The 27310-nt window shown below is 28.2% G+C and overlaps 1 protein-coding gene across 1 annotated transcript; it reads right to left on the bottom strand.

Annotated features, from left to right (window-relative positions):
* Positions 1–4539: 4539 nt before the first annotated feature.
* tun (tungus) lies at positions 4540–26981 on the bottom strand. The gene is made up of 5 exons (XM_065512090.1): positions 26443–26981; positions 6212–6365; positions 5712–5860; positions 5456–5580; positions 4540–5389 (listed from the first exon to the last, which is right to left on the bottom strand). Exons 1-5 carry the CDS (start codon positions 26499–26501, stop codon positions 5256–5258), a joined length of 621 nt encoding a protein of 206 aa, XP_065368162.1. The 5' UTR covers positions 26502–26981; the 3' UTR covers positions 4540–5255.
* Positions 26982–27310: the final 329 nt, after the last annotated feature.

The following is a 27310-nucleotide window of genomic DNA, read 5'->3' as shown; positions in this document are numbered from 1 at the left end:
TTTAATAATTGCATAGGTATGGATGTAATAATTATTATTATATCTCTTTGTTAAGCCTGGTGTTGTTGCAGATTTTTAATTTTTTCATTTATGAATGTGTTTTTTTTTTGTACAGTTCGTGTTTAAATATGCATGAATGTATGTATGTAGCTCTTTTAAAGTGATTAAAATAAGGAAAATTAATTAGATATATTAACAATTTTAGTATTTGTTCACAAACGTCTTTTAAAAATGTAATTATTGTTTTTGCTTTTATCCTTATATTCTTTTGTTTATTTGAAGCTTAAATTTCTTGTTTTGTTTTGTATTTTCTTAAACTGAGTTTTTGTTTTAATAAAAAATTATATTAAGTACATATTTGTTTACATTTATGTATGTATTAATTAATTAATTATTAGTTATAATTCTCATTTGTTATTTCTTAAGTTTGTTTTTTGTAATAATATAATGTTAACATTGCATTTACTTTAACTTTTCTCCACAATAGATGTCAAGTCAAAACTATTTTAGTTGTTAGTTTTTTCGCTTTGTATTCATTCGTCTGTGTGCTTCAAAATTTATAATTATTTATTTTAAGAAAAAAATTATAAATATTTTTCTCTGTAGTATTTGAAGCACTTACTTTATAAACTATTTTATGTTTTCATTTAAATGGAAAGAGAGAAAAAGAGAGAGAAATATTTATATATTTTATTATTATTTTTAATTGGTTTTTGAGTTTAGAATATTATTTTATTTTAATTTAAAAAGTTGTTTTTTATTTTTTTGTTTTCATTTATGTATTTTTGTTTGTAGAGAACAAATGTTGTTATATCTTATCCTAAATTTAAGAATTATTATTTTTTATATTTAAAATATAAGAAATTAGTTAATTAATAATCATATAAATAGTATGTGTGTACTCGTATGTAATATGATTAAATCGACTTGTTATATAAATTTATAATTATCACTTAATACGTATGTATGTATGTATATGTATTAATGTAATGTATGGATGCATGACATACATATTAATATTTTCGATTGAAGTGATAAAAAATTAAATTGCTTTTGAGTGAGAGTAGTTTTGAATTGTTATATTTTTTTTAATGTAGAATCAACAATTATTTGTAATTGAATTTGTTTTACATGTTGTTGTCTTTATTTTTAAGAATGTATACATATCGGTACTCACTCGCAACTGCAATGAAGTGGATGGACGATACTTAATTAAGAGATTCATGTTTTTTTTTATTTTTTTTACTTTACATTATTTATTTATTTCCAATCACATAAAATTTCTAGAAAATGTAATACTAAGATCCTATTCTGAACTTTAGACAGTGACAAAATTATAACAAAACTGAAAAGATTTTTGTCATTGTTTAGAATTTAAAAAACATTTTATATTATTCCAGAGGTATTTTTAGACGATATTATTAAAATAAATTTTGAAAAACATTTCTAGAACACCTAGTATTCAAAATACATATTTTATTATTAAGTATTAACCTTCTGTTTAGTAGTTTAATACTTTTTTTTTAATTTTGTTTCGATTTAAATGAAATTAAGACTCACTGAACAAGTTTTAGAGTTCCGCAGAATTTATTAAAATCATTTTAAACTTTTTATGAGGTTTTTTTGATTTTTTAAAATTGTGTTCGTCGCATACTATATGTATGTGTAAAAGTGTAGTACAACCCGGTGGGTATTGGTAAACCATGTACATAAAAAATCTTTGGTAAAGCGAAGGTTATGTAAAAACAGACCATATAACTAGTTCCGCATTCACAAAATTGTTAGCCACTAAGATCCAATGTGTTTAATTGAAAATTTATAAAAATAACAAGTAAAAATAAATTATAATAATTGCAGATTTTAAGGATAATAAATTTCTAGAATAGGATTGATAACACAATTAAAAATCTTCTCAAAGCATCGATATTTCAATATTTACAAACAACGTTATTAGCAGTAAAGCTAGTGAACAAACATCGTCAAAAATATTGTTGAAAATTTTACAAACTCTGTATGGCATATAAAAACGACTTACACCAACATAATCACATGATGATCTATGTAGGTTGTAACATGAGGGGTAATATACGAATATACAGTGGTGGCCAGGAATTTAAGACAAAAATTGTTTGCTAAATTCCACGTGATTGTCAATTATTTTTTCAAATATTTCCACAAATATGTATGCATGAGGACTGTTTTAACACACAAGTGTGTTTTATTCGACTGTGTCAATTCATACATATTCACCAGGAACACATACAATTTTTCTACAACTTGACCAAACATTTTTTTTTTTAAATAAACATATTTTCTCACATTTATATCATTATATTTTTATTATTATAAAATATTCGGACCAAATTTCGTATTTTTAGTTCCATTAGTTTCGGTCATATCATGTTATTAACAGCTGATGTTCGCTGAGGTGGGTCAACGTATTTCCACAAATCTTTATCCATATATGTTTTACCGATTTTTTGCAAACATTTTTCAGAAACTAGAAACATTAATAATAAATTTCATACCCTTAGAGGTCCTTTTATTTTGGATCTATCGCACTTTAAATTCAGTTGATGAAAAAAATTCAAGTATTTGTCTTAAATTGGTGGCCACCACTGTATATCGTTAACTTAATATAGAAAGGCCCTAACTCGTGTCGAGATTTTTTTTGGCAAAAAATGATATATGAGGCTTACAAAAAAAAAACACGAGTTAGGGCCTTTCTATATTAAAGTAACGATATACATATGTATGTATATGTCTAGATATGAACTAGCTCAAAATTCAATTGGTTTCTGTTCAGTCGTTCTTAATCGCAATAATTGTGTTGAAATGTTTTTATTAGAAATATGTATGTATGTGTATAAAATTTAATTGCGTAAATTTTATTTAAATATAAATAATAAATAAAATAAGGAATAAAGCTTTTGTTTAACTACACATTTTTGTAAATTAAAACATCATTGCAGAAATAAAAATTTGGAAAAATTTATTTGGCACAGCAACGTTTAGTAACTCATGCTTTGCCCATCAGTAAATTATGCACACACATATGCAGATTTTAATCATAGAACTATTAATTAAGTACACATGTACATAAGTATGTAAAAATGCAGAAGAACTCTTTGCAAAATTGGACAAGTGTGTTATTTAATTCTTAAAAACTATTAATGTTGAACGTAATAAATAATTTATTTCAATTATTAAAAATAAATAGTGATACAAAAACGATAGAGTCAATCAATGTCTTGCTTAATATTTGGTAATAAGGTATATGTATGTATTTGTTTTTTCTTTAAGTTAGATTTAAAAAATATAAAAAATAGAAAAATTTCACACATACAAATTGATAAATTTAATGCACATTTACTGTAAAATATGTTACTAGAAACAATGTTAACTTGATTTATGTTTTTTGTTTTTTTTTTGTTTATTTTTATTTTCCACTAATGACTCATTTTCAATATTTTTTAAAAGGTTAAACTAGAGTTTTACAATAGAAACCTTAAAAATATTCAAATAATTTTAATTATTAAATGCTCTGATAAGTAATTAATTAATATTAAATTGTTATAACAAAAAATATATCAAGAATAAGCGGAAATACTCTTTACAACCAGATAAACGGACTTTCATTGTTATAAAAGAAAAATATGAATTTGTTTTTTATTTCATTAAATTTTGTATTTAACATAATGGAGGGAGCGTGCAGGACCTTTGAAAAATATAAAATATATTTACCATATTAGCAGGCATCAGTCTTTTTTAGCGTTTTTTTTTTATTTTTTTTCTATATTTTTTATTTAATTGAATTCTAATATTCAAATGTTTATTCTTGCCTTTTGGAAAGGAACAAAACTAACTAATAAGTATACATTTAAATATTTATTTATGTTTTTGCTATTGAATGTAAATGTGTAAATGTTGATTAACTAAAATATTAAATACAATATTTAACGTTGCCTTCAAACTACATTCTTGGTTACTACTTTTCAGTCTCTTTGAAATAAGTTTCGAATAAAATATTTATTCAAATGTTTTAACATATTTACATACACAATTTTGTTTAACAGAAACAAAAAAATTTAGTCCGTTTTCTGATCTCTGTTATACATACTACATATTAATGGATGTTCGTATGTATGTATGTTGTGTATCTACTATATAGTAAAAATAAAAAGATTAAGATTAGGAGTAAAAAGTTCTTAAATAATAGACAGATAGATTTAGTAGTAGTAATGTATAATTTCGGAGTATAAGATGAAAAATATTAAAGATATTTAAAAATATATTTATAATTGATTTTTTATATGCTTTTGCTTTTTTTTAAATTAACATTTTTACTTCCATACAATCTCGGATATTATTTGGTTTTGTATTCTTATTTTTTATTTAGTTTCAATTAATATGTAAGTATAGAAAATAGCATGTGAATCAACAGACATGAAAACTTGCAATAATTTTAATAATTTTGAAAAATGTTTTTATTTTTATAGTTTTGACCATTCGATAGCCAAAATCGAAGATTAAGAATGTATTAATTAGCTTTGGTTTTTTGTTGAATATTTTTTCGAATTTATTAAGATTTTAATGACGGTTAATAAACGTAAGAATTATTAATATACAAAACTATTGAAATTGGTATCATAATTTATACTTTCAGCAATTAAAGTCATTTTGTTTTAAATATAAGAAAAATAATACAAATACGACTATAGATATAATTTCGTATGAATGTTCGTTCGGCTGTATATAATTTATATCGGGGTCTTTATTATAAAGGAAATACATCTTAACGATTGATGATTCCACTTGAGTTAGAAATGTTTTAGCATTTAAATTTATGTACTAACCCATTTATCACAGCCGGTGGATTTGGCATTCAAGTGATTTTGCAACTGGGGTGCATAATCACGATGTCAAATACAATAATCATGGTTTGGGAGAAACTTTCTCATGAAGGAGGAAAATGTAGTTGATTATAAACAACTGTGAATGCTTTTGGGCTCATAAAAATGTTAAAAATAACGTATTAAGCCAAATTATGAAAAACAAAATCCTTATTATTATTATTATTACAGTATGATTCTTTTTCCGTTTGTTTGATGTTATATTTGATTTATCTTTTTTTACTTTAAAGTGCGGTAGTCTTAATGTTGTTAGTATGTAATTGTAATATTAAATTTCTTAAATGGGAATTCTCAATTATATTTAACTAATAGTTACACCTTTAAAATAGCTATTGGATGATATTATTTATTATTTTGTTGCGCCACAACATTTGGTGATTTATAAAAGGTTTGAACAAACTCGGAAAGACTGTAGACCGTACCAGGACCTTTGCCGGGACTCATGCAAATGAAATCACCCAAAGTATGGGCATTACCTGCAATATGAGTAAAGCAACAATGAATAATAAAATAACAAAAAAAAATATGTTAGTTTGTCTTACTACATGATTGTATGGGCGGATATGAGGGTGGAGGTTTTATCCAGCTGCCATCTGGCCTTCTCATATGCCTTCGATCTGATGAGAATTCAGCAAGATATGTTTCAGCAGGTATTACTCGAAAGAATCTAGGTTGTTGAAAATAATAATTAAATAAATAAATAAAAAACATCCAGCAAATAATTGGAAATAAATACATATAAATATGTACATTGAGAATATTTAGTTAAAAGTCGTTCTAAAGTGTTCCGAAAATTACCTGTGATGTTCTTGCCTTAAAGCTAAATCGGAACGAAATGTTTCTGTTACATATTTATGGAAATATGTTGGAAATGGAAGGGTCGTATCTAAATCGAATACCAGACATCTATTTGGGGAAGGATTGTGCATAAAAAATACATGATAGTCCTGAAATGAAATAAAAAATAATAAATAAAAAAAACTATTTCAAATACTATGAATAATTGCATTGAAATTTCCATCGAAATTAGTTCTTTAAAACAATGAATGCGTCGTGCTAATTGCGCACCTTTAAATATGACTTTAGTCAAGTATTATTATTATAATAGATTTTATTTTAATAGAATACAAGTACTAAAACTAACATATGCAAATTGTGTGCGTGTTTCAGGCCATTAATGGGAAAGAGAACCAAAAATGATGTGGAGAAATTAAAAATATTTGCATTTTGTATGTATGTACTTAGAAAATGCAGACATTACAGGCATATGGCGAGAGAATTATAATCAACTTACTTACCCATATCACAACTTGGTCATCTCCACGTCCTGCCTTTTGGCGCCATAAGGGCACGGTACGACCCTCATTTGATACAAACACAGCATAACATTTAGAAAGTTCGTCGATACGGGTTTTCTTAACTTGTTCGCAAAGTTTCCAAACATTTTCTTCACTAAAAATAGTTAATAAACATTTTTGTTTTATTTGAATTTTCATAGAATTATTATAGTATGTATGTATGTAACTTTGAAAAGGTTTAAACCTTTTTTAAAGATATTTTCTATTTTAATATACATACATATCGAGTCATAACCGACAAAAAGACGTAAGCGCCAAAAATCAAATTTTAAATATCCTTGGTATTAAGTATTTATTACCGTGAGATTGAGTATGTATGCACTGTTACTTCTTAAATATACATTGCATTTATTTTATTTCATATATTTCCAAGATAACGGGTATTTATGTCGCTTACGTTCTTTTCGCTTCCAATTTTATTAAAAACACAACTTACTGTTTAAATTTTTTTATTTTGTTCAAATTGTATTCGTGTACAAAAATTCAAATTAACGTTTTTAACCTTAAAAGACTAATATTAATTAATTTGTTGAAACGAACACAGATGTAAGCGCCACTTCGTGTACACAAAATAAGTAGAAAAACAATAAATTGTACATACTTCTAAATTGTGTTTGCTGTAAAATCATCAGGGTACATTATACAGCGGTGGTATTTTGTGATATGATACGAATGATCGAGAACTATCGATGTTTATCAAAAAATGAAAATCGATAATCATGGCTCTTACGTCTTTTTGGCAGTTATGGATCGATATGTACATATTTTCGAAATTTGTATTTGTTAAAACTCGTCTACAATACGTTGCTATCTAAATAATATTAGAAATGCTCACGACTATCCTTATTCTAAACAATATCTTTAAGGCCCTAATTATGTAAATCACCTACCTCACCAAAGTGATATTTATGTGCAAAATTTCACACATTTCAAAAATTTGTTTTTGTTTTGTATACAAATTCTGATCCAAAAAAGCGCACCAAAATTCAAGCATTGATTTGCCTTTCATAATTTTAAAATTTTGTACATAAAACAAAAAAAAAAAATTTTAAATGTGTGAAATTTTGTTTTTGCTATGCACATAAATATCACTTTGGTGACGTGATTTACAAAATTAGTAAGTAACAAGTAGACCACCGATTTATTTTCATAACATTTTTATCTATACAAGTATTTTATTTTGATTGACATACATACATACGTTTTTAAGTTATTGAAATACATAATAAATATATTAATTTGTGACCGTGTCTGCCCACCACTGGAGGACATATAATAATTATATGTACATATCGACTGCCTATAATCAATATAAACCAACTCAACGTTTAGTCAAAATAAGATTTTGATGGCAAAGTGACAAATAAAGTAATTTTAAGGGATATAAGTAAGTTTTGCTCATCAGACTTTGTTAATATAGTAAGTTTACAGGTTTTTTTTTTGAATAAAACTTATATTTTATTAAATCTGACATTTTGAACTCGACTTTGCTTTGTTATAAAATTTGATATTCTATGGTCAGTTTTTGAAATATATGTACATATCTATCGAAGCAATACAATACCAACTCAAAAATTTCGAAAATATTCAAAATATTTAAGTTTTTATATGTAGTACATATGTATGTATGTATAAGTAGGAATTTCTGAAGTTATTTAAAAACAAATTTAAAGGAAGGTACACATTTGGTCCATTGAAAACTCTATTTGAGTTGGTATTTTTTTGAATATAGGCTCTCGATATGTATTTGCATATCATATACAATATGTGTGTATACATGTGTATAGTAGTGAATACATATTAAATACACATTAGAGTATCCAAAAAACTGGTCAATTCAAAAAACCGGTTTAACCGAAAAAGTGTAACAAATAATTTTATATTTTTATTACCTTTTCAGAATAATAAAATAAATAATAGCAAAAAAACATTTATTATCATAAAAACCATTTATTTGGTTTCTCAATTAAATGATGTATTTACATTTACCTTTAAATACTAATAATAAAATTGAATACTATTTTAATTTTGTGGACGCTAATAAAGAATTGTGTACTAAATCCTCGCAAAGGCGTCTAACTTTTTGCAATTATTTCATATAGTTTACGAAATAGCACACCCGATTCTTCGCTAAACCATTCATAGTAAAACTATGAAAAGATTTAAAGAAAAAAAACATTATTTTACATTTAATAACGATTTTTTTGGGTGCTTTTGCCATTGAAAGTGTAAAAATATTTGCCTACGAGAAAAGTAAAAACGTCGAAACACCCATTTTTCTGATCTTCTTTTTTAGATTGTAAAGAAGAATAAAGAAAAAGTACCAACAATTACCAAAAGTTTCAAAACACTTCCTTTTGTGTACATTTTTCAAATCTGTATTCATATTCATGCACAGAGAAAACAGATTCGTAGTAGCAACCGAATTTGTTGCCAATCGAATGATTCGGTTGCACACATTGAATTGTTCGGTTCTATCAACAGAAAGTCAGTAGAATTCGATTGGCATCAAATTCGGTTGCTATTACGAATCCGTTTTCTCTGTGTGGGTTTATCTACAAGATATTTAAGTTTTTTATACTAAATAATTTTATAATAAAATATGAGTAATTGCAGATTGAGCTTATTTTCCATAAAATCGCAGTGTTTGCGAAGTTTTTAACGATTTAAAATATTTGAGTTTTTTATATTGGTATAAAATATGAGTGATCAGAGAATCATTTGGATTGGTTTTATCTAAATACATCTGCTGGATCCAATGTTTAAAATTTTATCAAAATTGGCTCCAAGACTTCGAACAAAATGTTTTTCCCGTTTTTCCCTTTTTGTTAATTATTTTTCCACATTGAAATGTTAAAAATTTTATTAAAAAACTTCAGTATCATAGTGGGAGATCATAATAAAATATTCATATGTCTATGTCAGTCAATTTATTGCAAAACATTATTTTATGTAAAAATGGGCATTAGATGGGCATTTTTTCTATTCGATAGTACGAATGGTGGTTTGTTATAATAATTTTTGTGTTTTTAACTGTCAAAATGTTGCAAGTAAAACGATGAAATAAAAATTTTAAATATTTTGAGGTAAACAAAATTTTTTTTCCAGTTTTTTTTTTATTTTTTTGGAAAAAATTTTTTTTTCGAATTGTTATTTAAATTTTTTAAATTTAAATTAAAATTTTTTTAAATTTAATTTTTTTTTAAATTTAAAAAAAAATTGTTTGTTTTTTAATTAGTTTTTGGTGAAAAAAAATTCTGGTTAAAAAATATTTTTTCCGATTTTGACCCATTGTAAGTCCACCTTAATATGGTTGAAATATCTATCATTAGATATTCATATTGTCTATATTAATGACTTAGTAATCCAGATATATGTCAAAAATAGGCCAAAAATTGTCCTGGTTTTTTCCCTTATATCTCAGACATTTGTGGACCGATTTTAAATTGTGCTGATTTTAAATAGCAAACTTCTCGAAAGCATGTCCGACAGAATTATTGAAGATTTGGATCCCGAAGATATCTGGGATCTTCAGAAAATTGATTTCAACAGACAGACGGACATGGCTTAACCGACTCCGCTATCTATAAGGATCCATAATATATACACTTTGTAGGGTTGGAATTGAAAAATGTAGATATTACAAACGGAATGACAAATTTAGTATATGTATATACCCTTCTCACGAAGGTGAAGGGTATAAAAACGCAACTGCTGGATAATTCCATGAGTTCGTTAAAAAATCGGTATAGACTTACAAGTGGTGAATTTAAAAAAATGGAGGACGCACTTTACGAGTGGTTTTTAGCACAAAGAAAATTCCATATCACAGTCGGTGGAGAACAATTAAGATGCAAAGCTGTGGAGCTGAACAAAAAATTCTACAATGGACAGTTTTGTGCCAGTGATGGTTGGCTAACAAAATTACGTCAATGTTTAATGACGGATTTTTTAAATAAGTACATATGTAAATTGTTTTTTTTTTTTTTTTTTTGTTATATTTATATGTACATACATTTGTATGTTCTTTCATGCCTGTTTAAGTACAAAAAATTAATTGTTCAATAATACGAATTTTTTGGTACTACGAAAGGGCCTGACAATATAAACCTTAGAATTTCCAAGCTTCTTACTGAACTTCGAAATTTCATGTCTATACGTTTTGGCGTTAGAGCTGAGCGACGTTGTATCAGTCAGTCACACAGTAAATCTGATCATTTATATACATATGTATATAGAAATAAGATAGATAGATAGATATCAATATTTTTTTTAAAATGCTATCAATGTGTTTCAAAGATATGTTAACCGTCTTAAAGTAACCGGTTTGTAAAAAAAACCGAAAAGTTAAAAAAACCGAAACTTGTCATGTTTACAAAAATTAAAAAACCGATTGACCGGTTTTCGGTTTTGGATACTCTAGGAAGTGTATGTATGTATGTATATGCAATCGTATGTTTGCAGCAAGTGAAGTATTCTCACGTGACCACCAGTCGAGGCGAGGTGAGGTGAGGCCAGGCCAGGAAGGCAGGCATTGTTTCTTGTGGTTAGTCATATTAACCATCAACTAGCAACAACGTGTTGGTTGTCAAAGGATAAAACACTAACAACAACAACAACTTGTTTACATAAAGCTGAAAAGAAAAACAACAACGACGCAAAAAATTACGAATGGTAGCAACCGAAATACAGTGGGTGAATTTTAAGTGCATTCCCGTAATTTTTCATATCCTTTGATCAAAATAAAATTATAAGTACATATTTGTTTAAACTAATATGCATGTATGTAGGTATTTTGCCATTAATAAGATATTAATTTCAAATAAATATTATAAATTAGTGGTCAAACCTGCTGTATGTTGACTTAATTGATTTTCTAATATGCATTCGGTAGAATATTAACTTTACATAGCAGTTTTATATTCTATAAATTAAAAATCAAATAAACAAAGGACATCTATTCGATTATCGCACACTGTATGTAACTATATAAGGAGTGAGATCGAAAAATTCTTAACATACATATATGTTTATAAAAAAGAAACCACTAAACTTACAGCTTTAATTTTTTTTTTATTTGATTGAAATTATTATTACAATTTACAAAAAAAATTTTTTTTATAGTTTTAATCACTAGTGATGAAATTTTGAACCTTTTTCGGAAACCCTTCCATTAACGTTTTTATAGTGCTTTCTGTCACTTTGCTCGAACATGTAGTCCATCTCCGTTTAAAATCTACCACACTTTTGGACACCTTTTTTGTACTCTTCAATTCTCTTTTAACAAGAGCCCAATATCTCTCCACTGGCCTTAGCTCCGGGCAGTTTGGAGGATTTGCCTCTCTTGGTACAAATACCACATTATTGTTCTTGTACCACTCAAGGGCTTGTTTGCCATAGTGACAGGATGCCAAGTCAGGCCAAAAATAAGTGGACACATTATGAAGTCTTATGAATGGAAGCAGCCTTTTTTGTAAACATTCCTTGATGTAAATTTCGGTATTTATAGAGCCCGTTGTAACAAATGAGTGGCTTCTTTTGCCGCAACTGCATATTGCTTGCCATACCAAGAACTTTCTGGGAAATTTTGTCTGCTTTTGGGTCCTAAACTTTTCTTCAACATTCCCTCGAGCATCAGCAACATAAAATTTTTGACCTGGAAGTTGCGAAAAATCTGCCAGAACATACGTTTCGTCATCCATTATGCAGCAAGAATATTTTTTTATAAAACTTGACTTCAATTTCCGTGCTCTGTTTTTGGCCTCTAAATTTTTAGTAGCGTTCCTGTCAGGAACTTTTTGAGCCTTGTATGTTTTTAAACCTGCATTAGCTTTAACTTTTCGTACCAAATAGTCCGAGCACTGAGCTAACCGGGCTGCTTTCCTACCGGATGTGTTGGGAGCTCTTTTGAAAATGCGTTCTATTTTTTTGGCTTTAGAAACATCATGTGGACCATTCCTTCTACCTGAACCAGGTTTTCTATCAACTGACAAGTTCTCCCGGTACTGTTTAATAAGATTGGAAACAGTTTGACGGCAGACCTTTGTATGCTTGGCCAACTTTTTGTAAGACCAAGTTGGGTTTTGTTGAAAATATTTAATAATTTCAGTACGCACTTTTTTCTGGTCACTCATTTTAATCAGATTAACAAAAAAATTAATATAATTGACATTACACATAATAACTGACATGTTTTTCAAAGGTAACTTGATCAAAAAAAAATTCAAATAATACTTGGGTTAAAAAATGTAATGAAAAACGTGTGTTAAGAATTTTTCGATCTCACTCCTTACTATGTATTTATACTCAACTGTTTTTGCCAGCAGACGCCCATTTTATTCATTGACACGAAATGACAGCAATCATCTTGATAATTTATTACTACACTTAAATATTGTTGTTTGTTGCTCCTATTATTGTTATTATTTGATAGTTCCCACTCACGACTCAACCTCATCCCCTTTATCACCTCCTCTCACTGTCGATTTATTCGCAAATTTCAATTTCAGTCAACAAGTTTTTTGAAAATAAAAGGACATACTACATAGTACATATAGTATGTATGAAACCCTTTAAATTGTTTTCAAGCTCAAATCGTCCCCTTAATAAAACAATAGTGTATAATTTTTTTTGCCATTTCGAAATAATTGAGTTTAAAATGTTTGTGTTAATAGACATCTAGAACAAAAGTAATATTTAAATTGATCTTTTGACCCACATTGTGGAAGTAGAATATCACCAAATTTTGACCACATATAGAATCAGTTATGTAGATTATATATGCTTATACACTATTGTTTTATTGAGGGGACGAAATGTGGGTGATCATTTTCTAATTTTTTTTTAGAGTTAAACATTATTGGAATTTTGCCAGAAAATTTTGTATTATAAAATATATAAATTTTTGTGTAATATCAATTACTGTGAGTAAACAAGTGCGAAAACTATTCCACCGAAGTCTTTACAGTAAGAAGAGAGGATGGGAGGGCCGATTCTTGTCCGTTTTACAAAGGATAAGTAATTAAATGTTTATATACAGATAACACAATTTGCTAAAAGTTCAACAAAACATTTTGCAATATAAAAGGGGCGGCGATTTTAAAATTTTTATGTACAGGAATGTTACACTGAGGAAAACATGACGTTGCGAAATCGTCACTTTTTTTCGACACCGTGCGTTTACAATTTGTAAACAAACGGGTACGAATCGACAACGCAATGTTTTTAAATTATTCGTATAGCAGAAACTATTCTACGGAAAATTCTAAGAAATATTCCACAAGAAACCGTAGGTCTAAAATGAAATCCTATCTTGCGCATTTCGACATTTATCCAATAAAAAAACTATATATATACTGAAATATCATTGGATAAAAGTCGAAATGTGCAAGATAGGATTTCATTTTAGACCTATGGTTTCTTGAGGAAACTTTCTTAGAATTTTCCGTAGATTACAATTCGACCCGGCCTAATGTATATACTTATAATTAACAGCAATGTAGAATACAATAAGTATTTGTATTTTTATACCCTTCACCATGAGTGGCAAGGGTATATATAAGTTTGTCATTCCGTTTGTAATTTCTACATTTTTCATTTGCGACCTCACAAAGTATATATATTCTGAATCGTTATAGATAGCGGAGTCGATATAGCCATGTCCGTCTGTCCGTCTGTGTGTTGAAATCAACTTTCTGAAGCCCCCAAATTACTTACATACATACACGAATGATACATCAATATATCCGAAATTCTTCCGGCTCGGTTGCTATTTAAAATCGAGTAAATCGGTCCACAAATGGCTGAGATATAAGGAAAAAACCAGGACAACCTCGATTTTTGACCTATTTTCGACCCATATCTGGATTACTAAATCATTAATATAGACTATATGGATATCTAATGATAGATATTTCAAAGACCTGTGCAACGACGTATATAAAACCATAGTAAGTTGGACCTACAATGGGTCAAAATCGGAAAAAATATTTTTTAACCCGAATTTTTTTTTTCACCAAATTTTTTTTTCACGAAATTTAAAAAAAAAATTAAAAAAAAAATTTTAAAAAAAATAAAAAAACAACTGGAAAAAAAATTTAAATTTTGTTTACCTAAAAATATAGCACAGCCGAATATAGCTCTCTTACTGTGGAAGCAGTGCCACCATTAGGGAGCTATTTGAAATTTCACATACAGGAACTCCGACAATTGACACCAATGTTTTGCCACAATTAAACATGGAATCTTTATATGTATGTAGTTTATATTTAAGTATTTATTCGTATTGTATTTAAAAATAAATGTAAAATATAAAGGAATTGTTATTTATTTTAATTACCAAATCGTATACGAACGGTATCAAATCGACAACGTACATATGTTGTCAAATTGACAACGGTGCTGTATCAAATTGACAACGGTCTGGTGTCAAATCGTACACGAACGGTGACAAATTGTCAACGGTCTGTTATAAAATCGTACACGAATGGTGTCAAATCGACACCATTGTGCAGCTAACGATTACAACAATGAGACAAGTGAAAGAGGATTATAAGACGTTTTAGCCAAGCACCACTTAGAATTAAAGATTAGATGAAGACGATTTCATAAATGTGAAAATTATTTTCACATTTAGGCATTTTGCATAATTGCATCTTTTAATTATTAGTTTATCCATTTAATTTTAACCAAAATTCATTTTTTCTACAATGATGTGAATGGTAACTTAAACACGTTATGGTTACCGCAATCATATAAATAATTATAGCGATCATAATATTGTTAAAAAACTTGTAAAAATTTTGAAATGGATAGGGTACACATGTAGATATGTACAACTATATTTTTTCTCTGGGTGAGTATATACAGTGGTGGTCAAAACATATGCAACCAGCAACAGAATTTTACAAAAGTGGTTTAAACTACTTTAAGATGTAAACAAAAATATTCATTTGCTTATAATAGTTTTTAATTAATGCTTTAAAAATAAGAATATGAAATTTAATTCAGAATTTTTTGCATTAAAAAGAAAAAAAATTTAAAAACTACGTATGGGTTGATATTTCATTGGCCAAAACATATGCAACTAATTGCTTTTAAAACATTTCTGTCTATAAAACTTAATATTTCGTGGCAAATCCTATATTTCCAATGATGGCCTTACATCGGCAAGGCTGTGAAGCTATCAAATTGGCAATAAAATTTGCAGGAATAGCGTTCCAAGCATCTACCAATCCTTGAAACATAATATCTGAATTAGTGCAATTTTCGGTGTCGATTCTTTGATTAAAGATTGCCCAAATGTTCTCAATGGGATTTAGATCTGGTAATTGTGGTGGCCATTCCATTACCGAAACTCTTTCTTGTGCTAACAACGATTTAACAACATGTGAAGAGTGCTTGGGGTCGTTATAGTGCTGAATAACTCATCCAAGAGGCTTATTATCCTAAGAATTTGGAAGCATTACTCTTTCCAAGATGTCTCTATAGATAAATCCATCCATTATTTCATTAATTTAGAGCGATTGGCCAACTCCAGCAGCAGAAAAACTGCCCCCATACCATTACGTTGCATCCTCCATGTTTCAGTGTCTTTTTGCATTATGTGCTTGAAGCCGCGTGTTAAGTGGTCGTCGTCTTATGTAACACATGAAATCACTTCCGATGATATTAAATTCGGATTCGTCGCTAAATAGGACAGTCGTCCATTTGTTTTCTGGCCAATTTAAATACTCCATAGCAAACTTCAAACGTTTCTTTTAATATAAGCGGTTTTTGCGCGTAGGGAAATCGTCGGTGAAGCTTGCAGGATGCAACGTAGTGGTATGGGGGTTGTTTTTCTGCTGCTGGAGTTGGCCCATCGCTCTAAATTAATGAAATAATGGATGGATTTATCTATAGAGACATCTTGGAAAGAGTAATGTTTCCAAATTCTGAGGATAATAAGCCTCTTCGATGAGTTATTCAGCACGATAACGACCCCAAGCACTCTCCACATGTTGTTAAATCGTGGTTAGCACAAGAAACAGTTTCGGTAATGGAATGGCCACCACAATTACCAGATCTAAATCCCATTGAGAACATTTGGGAAATCGTTAATCAAAGAATCGACACCGAAAATTGCACTAATTCAATATTATTAATAATATTATGTTTCAAGGATTGGTAGATGCTTGGAACGCTATTCCTGCAAATTTTATTGCCAATTTGATAGCTTCACAGCCTTGCCGATGTAAGGCCGTCATTGAAAATATAGGATTTGCCACGAAATATTAAGTTTTATAGACAGAAATGTTTTAAAAGCAATTAGTTGCATATGTTTTGGCCAATGAAATATCAACCCATACGTAGTTTTTTAATTTTTTTTTCTTTTCAATGCAAAAAATTCTGAATTAAATTTCATATTCTTATTTTTAAAGCATAAATTAAAAAATATTATAAGCAAATGAATATTTTTGTTTACATCTTAAAGTAGTTTAAACCACTTTTGTAAAATTCTGTTGCTGGTTGCATATGTTTTGACCACCACTGTATGTATATTAACCTATCTCTTAGCTTATTACTTAATTGAATATCTGTTATTTTTGTTACATACAAATATCATGAAACTTTAGAACTTAATCCGAAAATACAATATTTGAGAGCCGTCATTAATTAAAATTATAAAGATAGAAATCTTGGAACATCTTTTTGTAGTTGGAGTGTAACTTTTTCAGAGATACACCTGGCAACACTTAAACATACAGACATCAACACACTTCTACAATTTTAATATGCTGTGAATTAATAATGAACATATCCCGCGAGACTAGAGAGCTAGAAAGCTTTTCTTCAACTCTTGTTTATATGTTTATATGTACATATGTATGTATGTATATATACACAAACACACATATCCCAGCGATTGTGATTTCATCTATCACTTAGGATGACAACTAGTTATGGACCAGCTATCAAACAGTCTCATTAAATCAGTAATCAAAAAGGGTCAATTGAGTCCCTGCTTAGGACATGCACGTGTTAAAATAACTAGTCACCTAGCTAGTTATGTCAGTGTGCTTTAAGCAATTAGTAACTACTATTGCTAAAAGAATGTAGCTGAGTTCATTTAAATTGAATGTGTTTGCTGGGTTATTTGAAATGTGCGTATAAAAATGTCTTTATGAGTGCAGAGGATTTTTTGTCATAAATATTTCTTTATGTTTTAGTTGCCATTATTCTGGTGCCATTTGTTATTGTAGGAATTTCATTTTCATTATATCCTGTGGTTGTTTGTTCGTCTATGTGTGTATCTCCAAACAAAAACAGATACATACACACAATAATGTTATACATATGATTGTTTGTATGTATATGTATATGTACAGATACATACAGCAGCAGTGTACCCGAAAAAAATAAATGATTCCTTACGACGCGACGATTAAGTGCCACAATATTCATCTTGTTGCTTGCTACTTGATACTACATTCTTTTAAAATTTTCTAAAAGCATTTGAAAGTTTTGAAAACTTTTAGTTTCATTATTGCTTTACCATAAACCACTACCAGATGTTTATGTGAGAAAGCAAAAATGAAAAACGATGTTTTAAAAAAATTGATAATTCTTCAAAATAGACCAGTCAATGGTTTCATGTGCTATGAAAAGTCATACTTATTTGTTGCATTTAGAGGATTTCTTAAATAAACATTCAAAAAGAAAATATGTATGTATGTTAGGGCGGGTCCTTTAAGAGCATAAATTTAAAATTAGATTCATTTTAAATAAGCAAATTTTTCTGCTGTGGCTTGAGTTGAGTGAAAAACTTTCGATTATTTCAACCGTAATACTTCTTTGCCAACTGACTATCTGTAGCTAGAACCGAAAAAAATCTATGGATATAATAGAATGATTCAATTAGCAACAAATTTGGCCATCGAAACGAATCTTAAAATTGTAACTTTTAGAAGAAAACTTATGAAAAAATTCCCGAAAATTCCCGACAAACATTTCCCGAAAATTAACGAAAAAATATTCTCGGGAATTCCCGGGACATTTTTCTAGCGTAGGAACCCTAGTAGGAATGCAAAAAAAATCGCCCAAGTGACAAGGAAAATCGTATTCTAGGGATCAAAATAATAAACTTTGCCCAAGGAACCATACCTCTAAAAAAGGAATTCTGATGTTCTTTATTTTGACCCAAAGGTCAAATTTCAAAAAATTTGGAGAATTTGACTAAGCATATTTTTCCAAATTTCTTTATTATGACACGAATGCCACTTTGTGCTTGTTGAATGGGTCGGCCCTCCAAAGTTAGTGGGGGCCGGTCATACATTTAGACTCGATTGGGGCACTTTAAACGGGTCAAAGTGGGATTTTTCAAAATTTGACCTTTGGGTCAAAATAAGGAACATTAGAATTTATTTTTGGAGGTAGAGAGTACGATGTTTCTTGTCACTTGGGCGATTTTTAAATCGAACAGTCCTAATGTATGTATATCGAAATTGTGTGCAACTTACACAGAAAAAACTATTTCTTAAACCGTTTCAATTCAAATATTTGTCACATATTGAATGGTTTCCATTATTTCATAATTAAATCAAGTATTCATTTGCTCAAAAACAAAATTTCTTGATATTTTCTATTGTATTCTGAGTTTTGAATTTGATTATTTTGACAATTGAATATACAATTTTCGTTATTGGTTGAATTTCAAATACAAAAATTATTGAATAGATAATTTTCGTAATTGAAAACACATTTTTGTTATTTTTTGTGTTTCAATTACGAAAATTATTTCTGCCTTTAATGGACATTTTCGTATAACAATTTCATTATTTTAATATGTACATTAGAGTGTCCATTTGTTTGTAATTCTGTTTTTCATTGGCATTTCCTTCTCCTTCTGTTCTATATGTATATGTACATTAGAGCGTACCACCTTGCAAGCAAAAAAAAAAGTTCTCCGTACACCTCCTAATATGAAGTATTTCAGTATTTTTTTCCGAATGTAGGAGTCGATCGAGAATACAAAAACCTTGATATATCATACTTTAAGATCCGACTGTAAATGGAAAAGATATAACGAAAAATTTTAATTTTTTTGTCTTTTTCAATTTTGAAGAATTCATATTTTGTTTGGTCCTGAAAGGTTTCTAGAATATTATAATTCTTGGAACAAACATAAAAAAATAATATGATTTTCATAAAATTATTTTTAAATAAATGTTCGTCCTTCGTCGAAAACATCTAATTTAGATTAGACCTTTTCATTGTTTGATACTCATTTTGGGATCAAATATCTTATATATTTATTTTTTAGTGAATGGTCTATCCTTTGAAATTTCAATGTTCATTTAAAAAGATATCAGACCCGATCAAGAAAAACTGACTACGCAGTGTTACTACTTTGCGTATATATCGATTTTTTCATGTGTACAAAGGACTCTTGAGCGGCGTAATAATAAATAATTGTTATAATAATTATTAATTTTGCATTTTTATTCATCGTTCGAATAATCGAGGCATTTTGAAAAAATTAATCAATCACTCGAACAATAAACAAATTATAAAATTTTAATCGTTTAAAATAAAACTTGAATAATTGACAACTTTACGAGTATCGTGTATTTTAAATTGAAAAAAAACTCGCATGTATGATTCGATTCAAGCCAATTCTTATTGTCAGGTGGATGCATTTGCAGTTCTTTTATTCGAAGGTACTCTATAATAATATTGCATCTATTCAATCATGGCACTATATTTTGTTATTATTTATTGTTTTCATCACTTATAAAATATTAAGTATTGTTTAAGGTTAAGAATTCTTAAAAGCCACACTAAAGTCCACTTAATGTGAAATGTATTGTACTTGGGTCAGATGATAAAGGACAAGAAATGTGCCCATTATAAATGCATACCGCCATCACAAATGAGTTGAGAAGAATGTTAGAAAACAATTTTATCACTTTATTGAGTGGTGGGTGGAATATAAAGAGTGCTGATTCGATTGAATGCCTTCAGTTTGATTAAATTATTTTTTAGTTGGGATAAATAATAAACGAATACATGGATGGCTTAATGGTGCAATGATGGTGACGACGCTGATGTACAGCAGCTACTACTGCATCTGCTGTTGATGGATGACACAAGAACATTTTCACTGAGTATTAGTTAGTGGATATAATAAAAATGTGAAGGCTTGTCAATGAAAAACAAACCCACATTATTTACCACGAACAAAAAAATTATAACACAAAGTCAACTGTATATAAATTTAATTTTCGTTTAAACTCAAGAAACCGCAGTCAATTTTACCATAATTTAATTCGATGGGAAGCCAATAAAGCAACAATCATTATGATACATCATTATAAATATGAAACGCTTCGAATCGTTTAACAACAAGGTTTTTTATTGAAGAATATTTTAAATTCTGCATAAATATTTAATAGGACATTAAACAGTTAATCAACTAAAATTAACTACAAGTATATGAACTTTATATGAAAAAAATTATGGATGTTCCCAACTAAAATAGAAGTTTAATTCATTCTAAGAAACCGTTTCTCAAAATATTTGATCTTTCACCAATATTTGACTTGCCGAATCAAAGGATAAAAAGTCCTTTTTTCATTTTTCTCGCAAAGGAAACATATTAAATATTGGCATCATGTGAAAGGTCTTTGAAATTAAGAGTGTAAGTCAAAAAAATTTCAAACTTTGGTAATTTTTATCATTAATTAAATAAATTTGTTTAAATTAACACATTATAAACCTATTCACCATTATAATTTCACTGAACGATTTTTAAAGACACAAAATTTATAACTAGAATATCTATAATGTCGTAAAACAATAAACATTTTATGATGTAATAACGATAGTTTCTCGTTAATCTCATAAAATAAACAACAAAAATCTAAATTTTAATCAGTTTGTGTAAACTTATAAAATATTATATGAAACAGTTTTCGAAAAATTCAAATAAAATTCGAACATTCGATTGCATTTCTAAGAACGGAATAAAACATTTCAGTGAATTTATATGAGGTTTATAAGGTTTATGTCAATATTTTTAGAACTTAAAATTTTGCCAAAAATTTACAAATGTTCGAATATTTTTAAACTAACAACACAACAATTTCAGATACAGCTTTGAAAGCCCATTGTAAAGGCTTTTCATATAAAAAATTTCATAAGTATAATTTGCGAGTACATAATATGAAAAAGAATCATAAAAACCTTATTAGACCCAGCTCACCAAATACAGGACAAACATTTGAGAAATGCTTTTCCTAAACAAGCTAAACTTTAAACCGTAATGTACATATGTACATATGGAGCCGTAAACCTAATCGAAGTTTCCAACTAAAATGATAATAAATTGTATCATATTTGTTAGATCTTTTTCATAGTTTTATTTCAAAGAATTATATCATGGACATTTTTTCCGAGTGTATCCGAATTTTCACTTAAATTTAAATTCGTTTTTTCAGAAACTTAACTGATTTTTTTTCGATATCAATATTCTTACGTTTTTTAAAATTTTAAAATCATTTAAATATTTTGCCATTGAGGGGCATACAAAGAATTTCAGATAAAGTTCGAATACGATTCCACCGAAACTTGTTCTAGTTCGAATTTTAAGTTAATTTTTCGAAATCTAAAACTCAGTAAAATTCGAACTAGGTGGAATCGTATTCGAACTTTATCTGAAATTCTTTGTATGCGCCTCAATGGCCTCTGATCACCTAACATAAATGTAAAATATTAAAGTAAAAATGTATAATTATTCGTTTTATTTCATTATTCTTAAACAAAATTATTCGAATTAATAATTATTCGTAAGAAATTGTTCGATTATTCGTACTAACATTATTCGAATGGATACCCAACCTAGTTCCTACTCTATTGAAATACTATTGAATACAAAAATCTGTAAGAAAATTGTGTTCTGGACGAAATTAAAACAACAAGAAAAGCAATAACAAGGATGAATGTTTTACTTACCTAAGGCTTAAATGTAAATAAATATTGTGTTTTCCTTCTTTCGGATTAAAAAAAAAACATAAACTAAATTTTCATTAAATTTAAAAAAAGGACACAGTCAGCCAGCCAATTTTGTTATTTTTTTTTCTTTTAACTTTTTTGTTTTGTATGGTCCTGAGAGGAGAGTTTGTGAGTGAGTGAATGAATGTATGAAAAAAAAATATCCAACTTTTCTTTCAGACAGCGAGTAAAAAGTGTTGTTTATATGAAATGTATTTTGTATGGATGGATGTATGTATTTGAAATACTTGTGTAAATGTGTGTGTTTTGTACTTGCATCTGTACGTATGAATGTGTGTGTGTGTGTGTGTACTTTATTCATATTCAAATACTTTCATTACTCAAACGCGTCAGAAATTAGGTCAAACGGTCATGCTCACGCTTAGAGGGAGAAATGTTATGGTTTTTAACTCCTTTTTTGCATTTCGAGTACTGTGAATATACGAGGGCGGTTCAATAAATTCGTGACTATTTTTAATATAAAAAATCATTTTATTTTTCAACATAGTCTCTTTTGAGTAATAAGTAGGTGCATACTCAAAATAGATACATATTTGTTTGTGAGTTTTCATTGTTGGTGTCAAATAAATCTCTTGCTGCCTAGCCATTTCTTAGGGTTTGGAAACTAGAAATAGTCACTCCGTGATAAATCCGGACAATATTGCGGTTCGAGTACCCTTTTGTGCGCAAACTCAGCACCCATACCCAAGTGATAATTCAAAATTGAGACCACTAAGCCATGTGAGATGGCTTTCACAATATCTCGCTCTTTCAATCTCAGATCGTCCAACACCATATCGTGAATTTGTTCAATTGTTTCGGATGTAGAGACCTCAACTGGGCATCCAGAACTTTCGCCATCGTACGTGCTTGTTACCATTGTGCTTGTACAATTTTACCATTGAAATTGATGGTGCAGAGTTGCTATAGTATTTATCAAGCTTAGAATTGAGCACACGAATTTCACTTTCCATTTTCTCCTCAAGTAACGCGACAGTCTGCTATTAATGGCTGTCAGTTTTGACAGGAGTCAACTGACAGGTGCAGTTTTGGCCTTTCAGTTAAAAGGCGGGAAATTCAAAAAGTCACGGACTTATTGGCCCGCCCTCGTACATATGTATGTATATGAAAATATGTATGTTTGCTTGAATTTGAAAGTATGTACATACATATGTATGGATGTGTTTGAATTTATCTCTGTGTGGATATGTGTTTGAGTGTGTTTGTATTTGAGTTTCTGTGTATGAATGATTATTCTTTTAGTTCTTTAGTTTTCGTTTTGTTTAGTTTTATATTCGTACATTCGTACATTAAAAACTTATATCGTTATTTTTCTTGTTATTGCTGATGCTTTTACGTTCAACATTCTGAGTTCAGTTGTATATTGTTGTGGTGGGTCGCTTTTTATTCCTCTCCAATGTCTGGCTGAGAGCTTAATGTTGTTGTAGTATGTTCTCCTTATGGGTTTCTTTATTTTATTTTTTGGCATTATGGAATTTTCTTAAAATTTAATGATTAAAATGTGTGCAAATACTTTTTGCATTGTCCATATACAAAATGACGGTACACTCAGGATATATGATACATACATACGTATGGTATTTAAGTACATACATACATACATATATGTATATGTACATATGTATGTATATACAGTAGGGTAAACCTTTGGATTTGGACTTTTTAGATTTTCTTTTCAGATAACGTTAACAGGTGGCACATAATTTCGAGAGTTGTTTCAAAGTAATAATACAAATTTTCAATCAACTTAAATTTTGAAACAAAACATACGATTGAAAAAAGATTTGGCATTTCGTTTATTCATACATAGATGCTTAAATATAAAAATTTTCTGACATCGTTAACCCATTATAACTTTATACCAAACAAAAAATCATAAAATGTATTAACCAACCCTTAGATCAGAGCCACCTATAAAACGATTTTTTTTTTGTAATAAAATTTACTTTATTAAGAATAAAAGTAGAAAAAAAAACTAAATAAAAATCCTTGAAATGTCGAATTATCTTCTAGTGTTGTATTAGGTCCAGACCATATTTATTGCTCTGTTTCTCCACTTTATTTTTTGATGATCGTGGAATATCGACACATAATAAATTAATTTCTTCCATTGATAAGAGACCTTGGTGTAATAATTGTAAAATCAAAATTCTAAAGGTTTTCATTAGAAACATAATCCATGCCAATTCAACGCCTCAAACCTTTTACCATAAAAGGCATTGTCATCCATAGCAGATAACTAAATTCTATAAAAAAAATAGTACACACATTGTACCCAAGCGCGTACACCAATTTCTAATCTTACAACAATTTCAAATTCTAATCTTAACAAGCTGATCTTAACTTTATTTTTCACTTACATTAGATTACATTTAAAAAGATATTGATAAAAAACTACAAAAAAATTGTAAAACTAAAAAAAACCTTTACTTATTTTATTTCGCAAAAACAATTGGTCAATTCACAAGGTCTCTTATCAGTCATAATGTCCTAATATACATATCACGACTCGGCGGCTCAGTTTAACCAACTCTTAGTTATTCGGCGCAGGTCTCTGCTCGTTGGTTACGATAACACAATATACATAGCATACAGAGTAGTATTATTTTAGGACATTTTTTGCTTGAAAAGCAATAAAAACCATTGTGAAATATTAGACATTATGACAATATGAAATGATAAGAGATCTTGTTTATTCTAAAAATAAACGCTTGAATCGATTTAAAATTAGAGGATTTCAAGAAAAAAAATTTTTTAATCACAAAGTTGTTAAAATTATTTTTTAATATTTAATTTCAGATGTTTTCTTGTGTTGATAATTTACGTATAATAAGTAATAAAAATAAAAATAATACCCTTTTTTAATTGGAAATCATTAACCCATATTAACCAAAAGTCAAAAATACTGTTGTAATCAATTTCAAATTATGACCAAATTAAATTCCAAAATTAAAGGAATTTATATGAATTTAATAAATAAAATAAAAGTTTTTTTTTTTTATTTTATAAATTTCGTTTAAAAATGTAAAATTTGTTATTTGCGATATGCCGGAAATTGTATGATTTGTTCTGCTATCAAGTTATAATGGGTAACGATATCAGATAATGTTTATCACAGATTACACAGATATGAATCAGCTGGTTCTAGTAATATGGTAATAGAAAACAAATAAAAGAAAATCTAAAAATTGTTGTGGTTTGGAAAGAGGGATGTTCCCCAAAATATTGTTGGTCTACTTATAATTATTCGTGAGCTGGGCCATTTAAAAAATATATTATAAAACATGGCATTTTTACTAGATTGACTGTGAACTAGTGCATAAATTGAAAAAAATAAACCATTTCTTAAATTATGAATATTTGCATTGATTTACTTTTAATATAATAAACAAAATCGTTGAAAAATCATAAACATTTTGGAATATAAAAATATGTATAGCAGTTGGATGATGACTGAAAGCTCTTTCAAATAATATTCCATATTTAATGTGTTGTATTTTAGAAGGTTCCATTTGTATTTAAGAAAATTATTTATATTTCGTAAGTAATTAAATTGTTTAAATATAATTTTCTAAAATACAATAAGAAACACAATTGGAAAGTTCAGAATTACAATTAGCAAAATATAATTGAAAATTTCTGAAATTTAGATTAGAATATACTGAAATATAATTAGGAACTTCTATTGAAACATAACTGATAATTTATGCAATAAAATTGTGTTTCTTATATTAATTGTATTAATATATTTTGCATTTTCTTTTGCTATAAGAAGAAATTTTTACTTTTCAATCTACATATAATTAGAATATTATACCAATATTTAGTATTCAAAATTGGAATATTCCTTGAACAAGAATAAAATGGTTGCATCATTGGACTTTATAAAGTTGTATGGGTTGTGAGTGAGTCAAATTAGTATTATATTTAAATATACTATGTGTCTTTTATTAATCCCTTTGGTAACATAACTGAAAATTTAATTAAACTCCACCTTCTTAAAAGTGGAGGAAACACAAAATTGTACGTATGAACTTAATTAAATTAATCATTTTAATAAGAATATTTAATTAACAAATGTAAATACATACATATGACAGTTGTATATTTATTTCACTTACCAATAACATGAAACGTATGAACAATCCGCAATTTTAGGAAATAGCAGATCTGTGGTCATTTTGAAAATCCAGTGATAAAGATGATGATGTCAGTGGCCAGTCAGTGTGTTGCTGTTATTATTACACGGGTGTATGCAAGCGTGAAAAACAATGTGCCGCAACAATTTTTCAATCTCGTTTTTTCTCACGTTTATTTTGTTGAGTTGAACCAAATCTACTTTAAATTTATTATTGCATTTTTAAATGTTTTTTTTTAAATATTTATTTTTCCTTTAATTGTCAATTCCACAAAAGCTTGGAATATTTCAATGGATGCACACATACACATATGCACAATATGAAATTTTAAAATGATTTAATGCAAATTTAATCATCAAGTTTATAATTCGTAGAGCTTTTTTTGCTGGTTACGAACAAAGGATTATAATTGTGGATGTGTTGTTTAATTTTTACTGCACAAAATGTAGGCTTTGCTTATTTATATTTCAAAACAAACTAATACCTAAGATTATACTTTAATTTAAGGAATTTTTCTAGGTTACAAAAAAAAAAGACGAGAACTTCGTTTATATAGTCGTGTTTACGAATTTTATATGTATATTTTTTAATTTAGAACAACATTACATGCAAGGCTTTCTTCAATATATTATTTTATTATAATTTATCATGCTTTTAAGATGAAAAAAGTCTGCAATTTTTTTTTTTGACGAGATTTCTGGATGTTTAAATATTTTTGTATGTATTATGATTTAACTTTTAGAATTTATATTACATGCTTTATTTTAGGCCAAGCTTTAATAAAGGCACCACTTGTTTTTTTTTTTAAATTTAATTTATTTCTTTAAACTAAATAGTATAAAAATATTTT

Source organism: Calliphora vicina, chromosome 5 (genome assembly GCF_958450345.1).
Source record: "Calliphora vicina chromosome 5, idCalVici1.1, whole genome shotgun sequence".
In the NCBI taxonomy this organism is placed as follows: domain Eukaryota; kingdom Metazoa; phylum Arthropoda; class Insecta; order Diptera; family Calliphoridae; genus Calliphora; species Calliphora vicina.
This window is presented reverse-complemented; position numbering and strand designations above follow the sequence as displayed.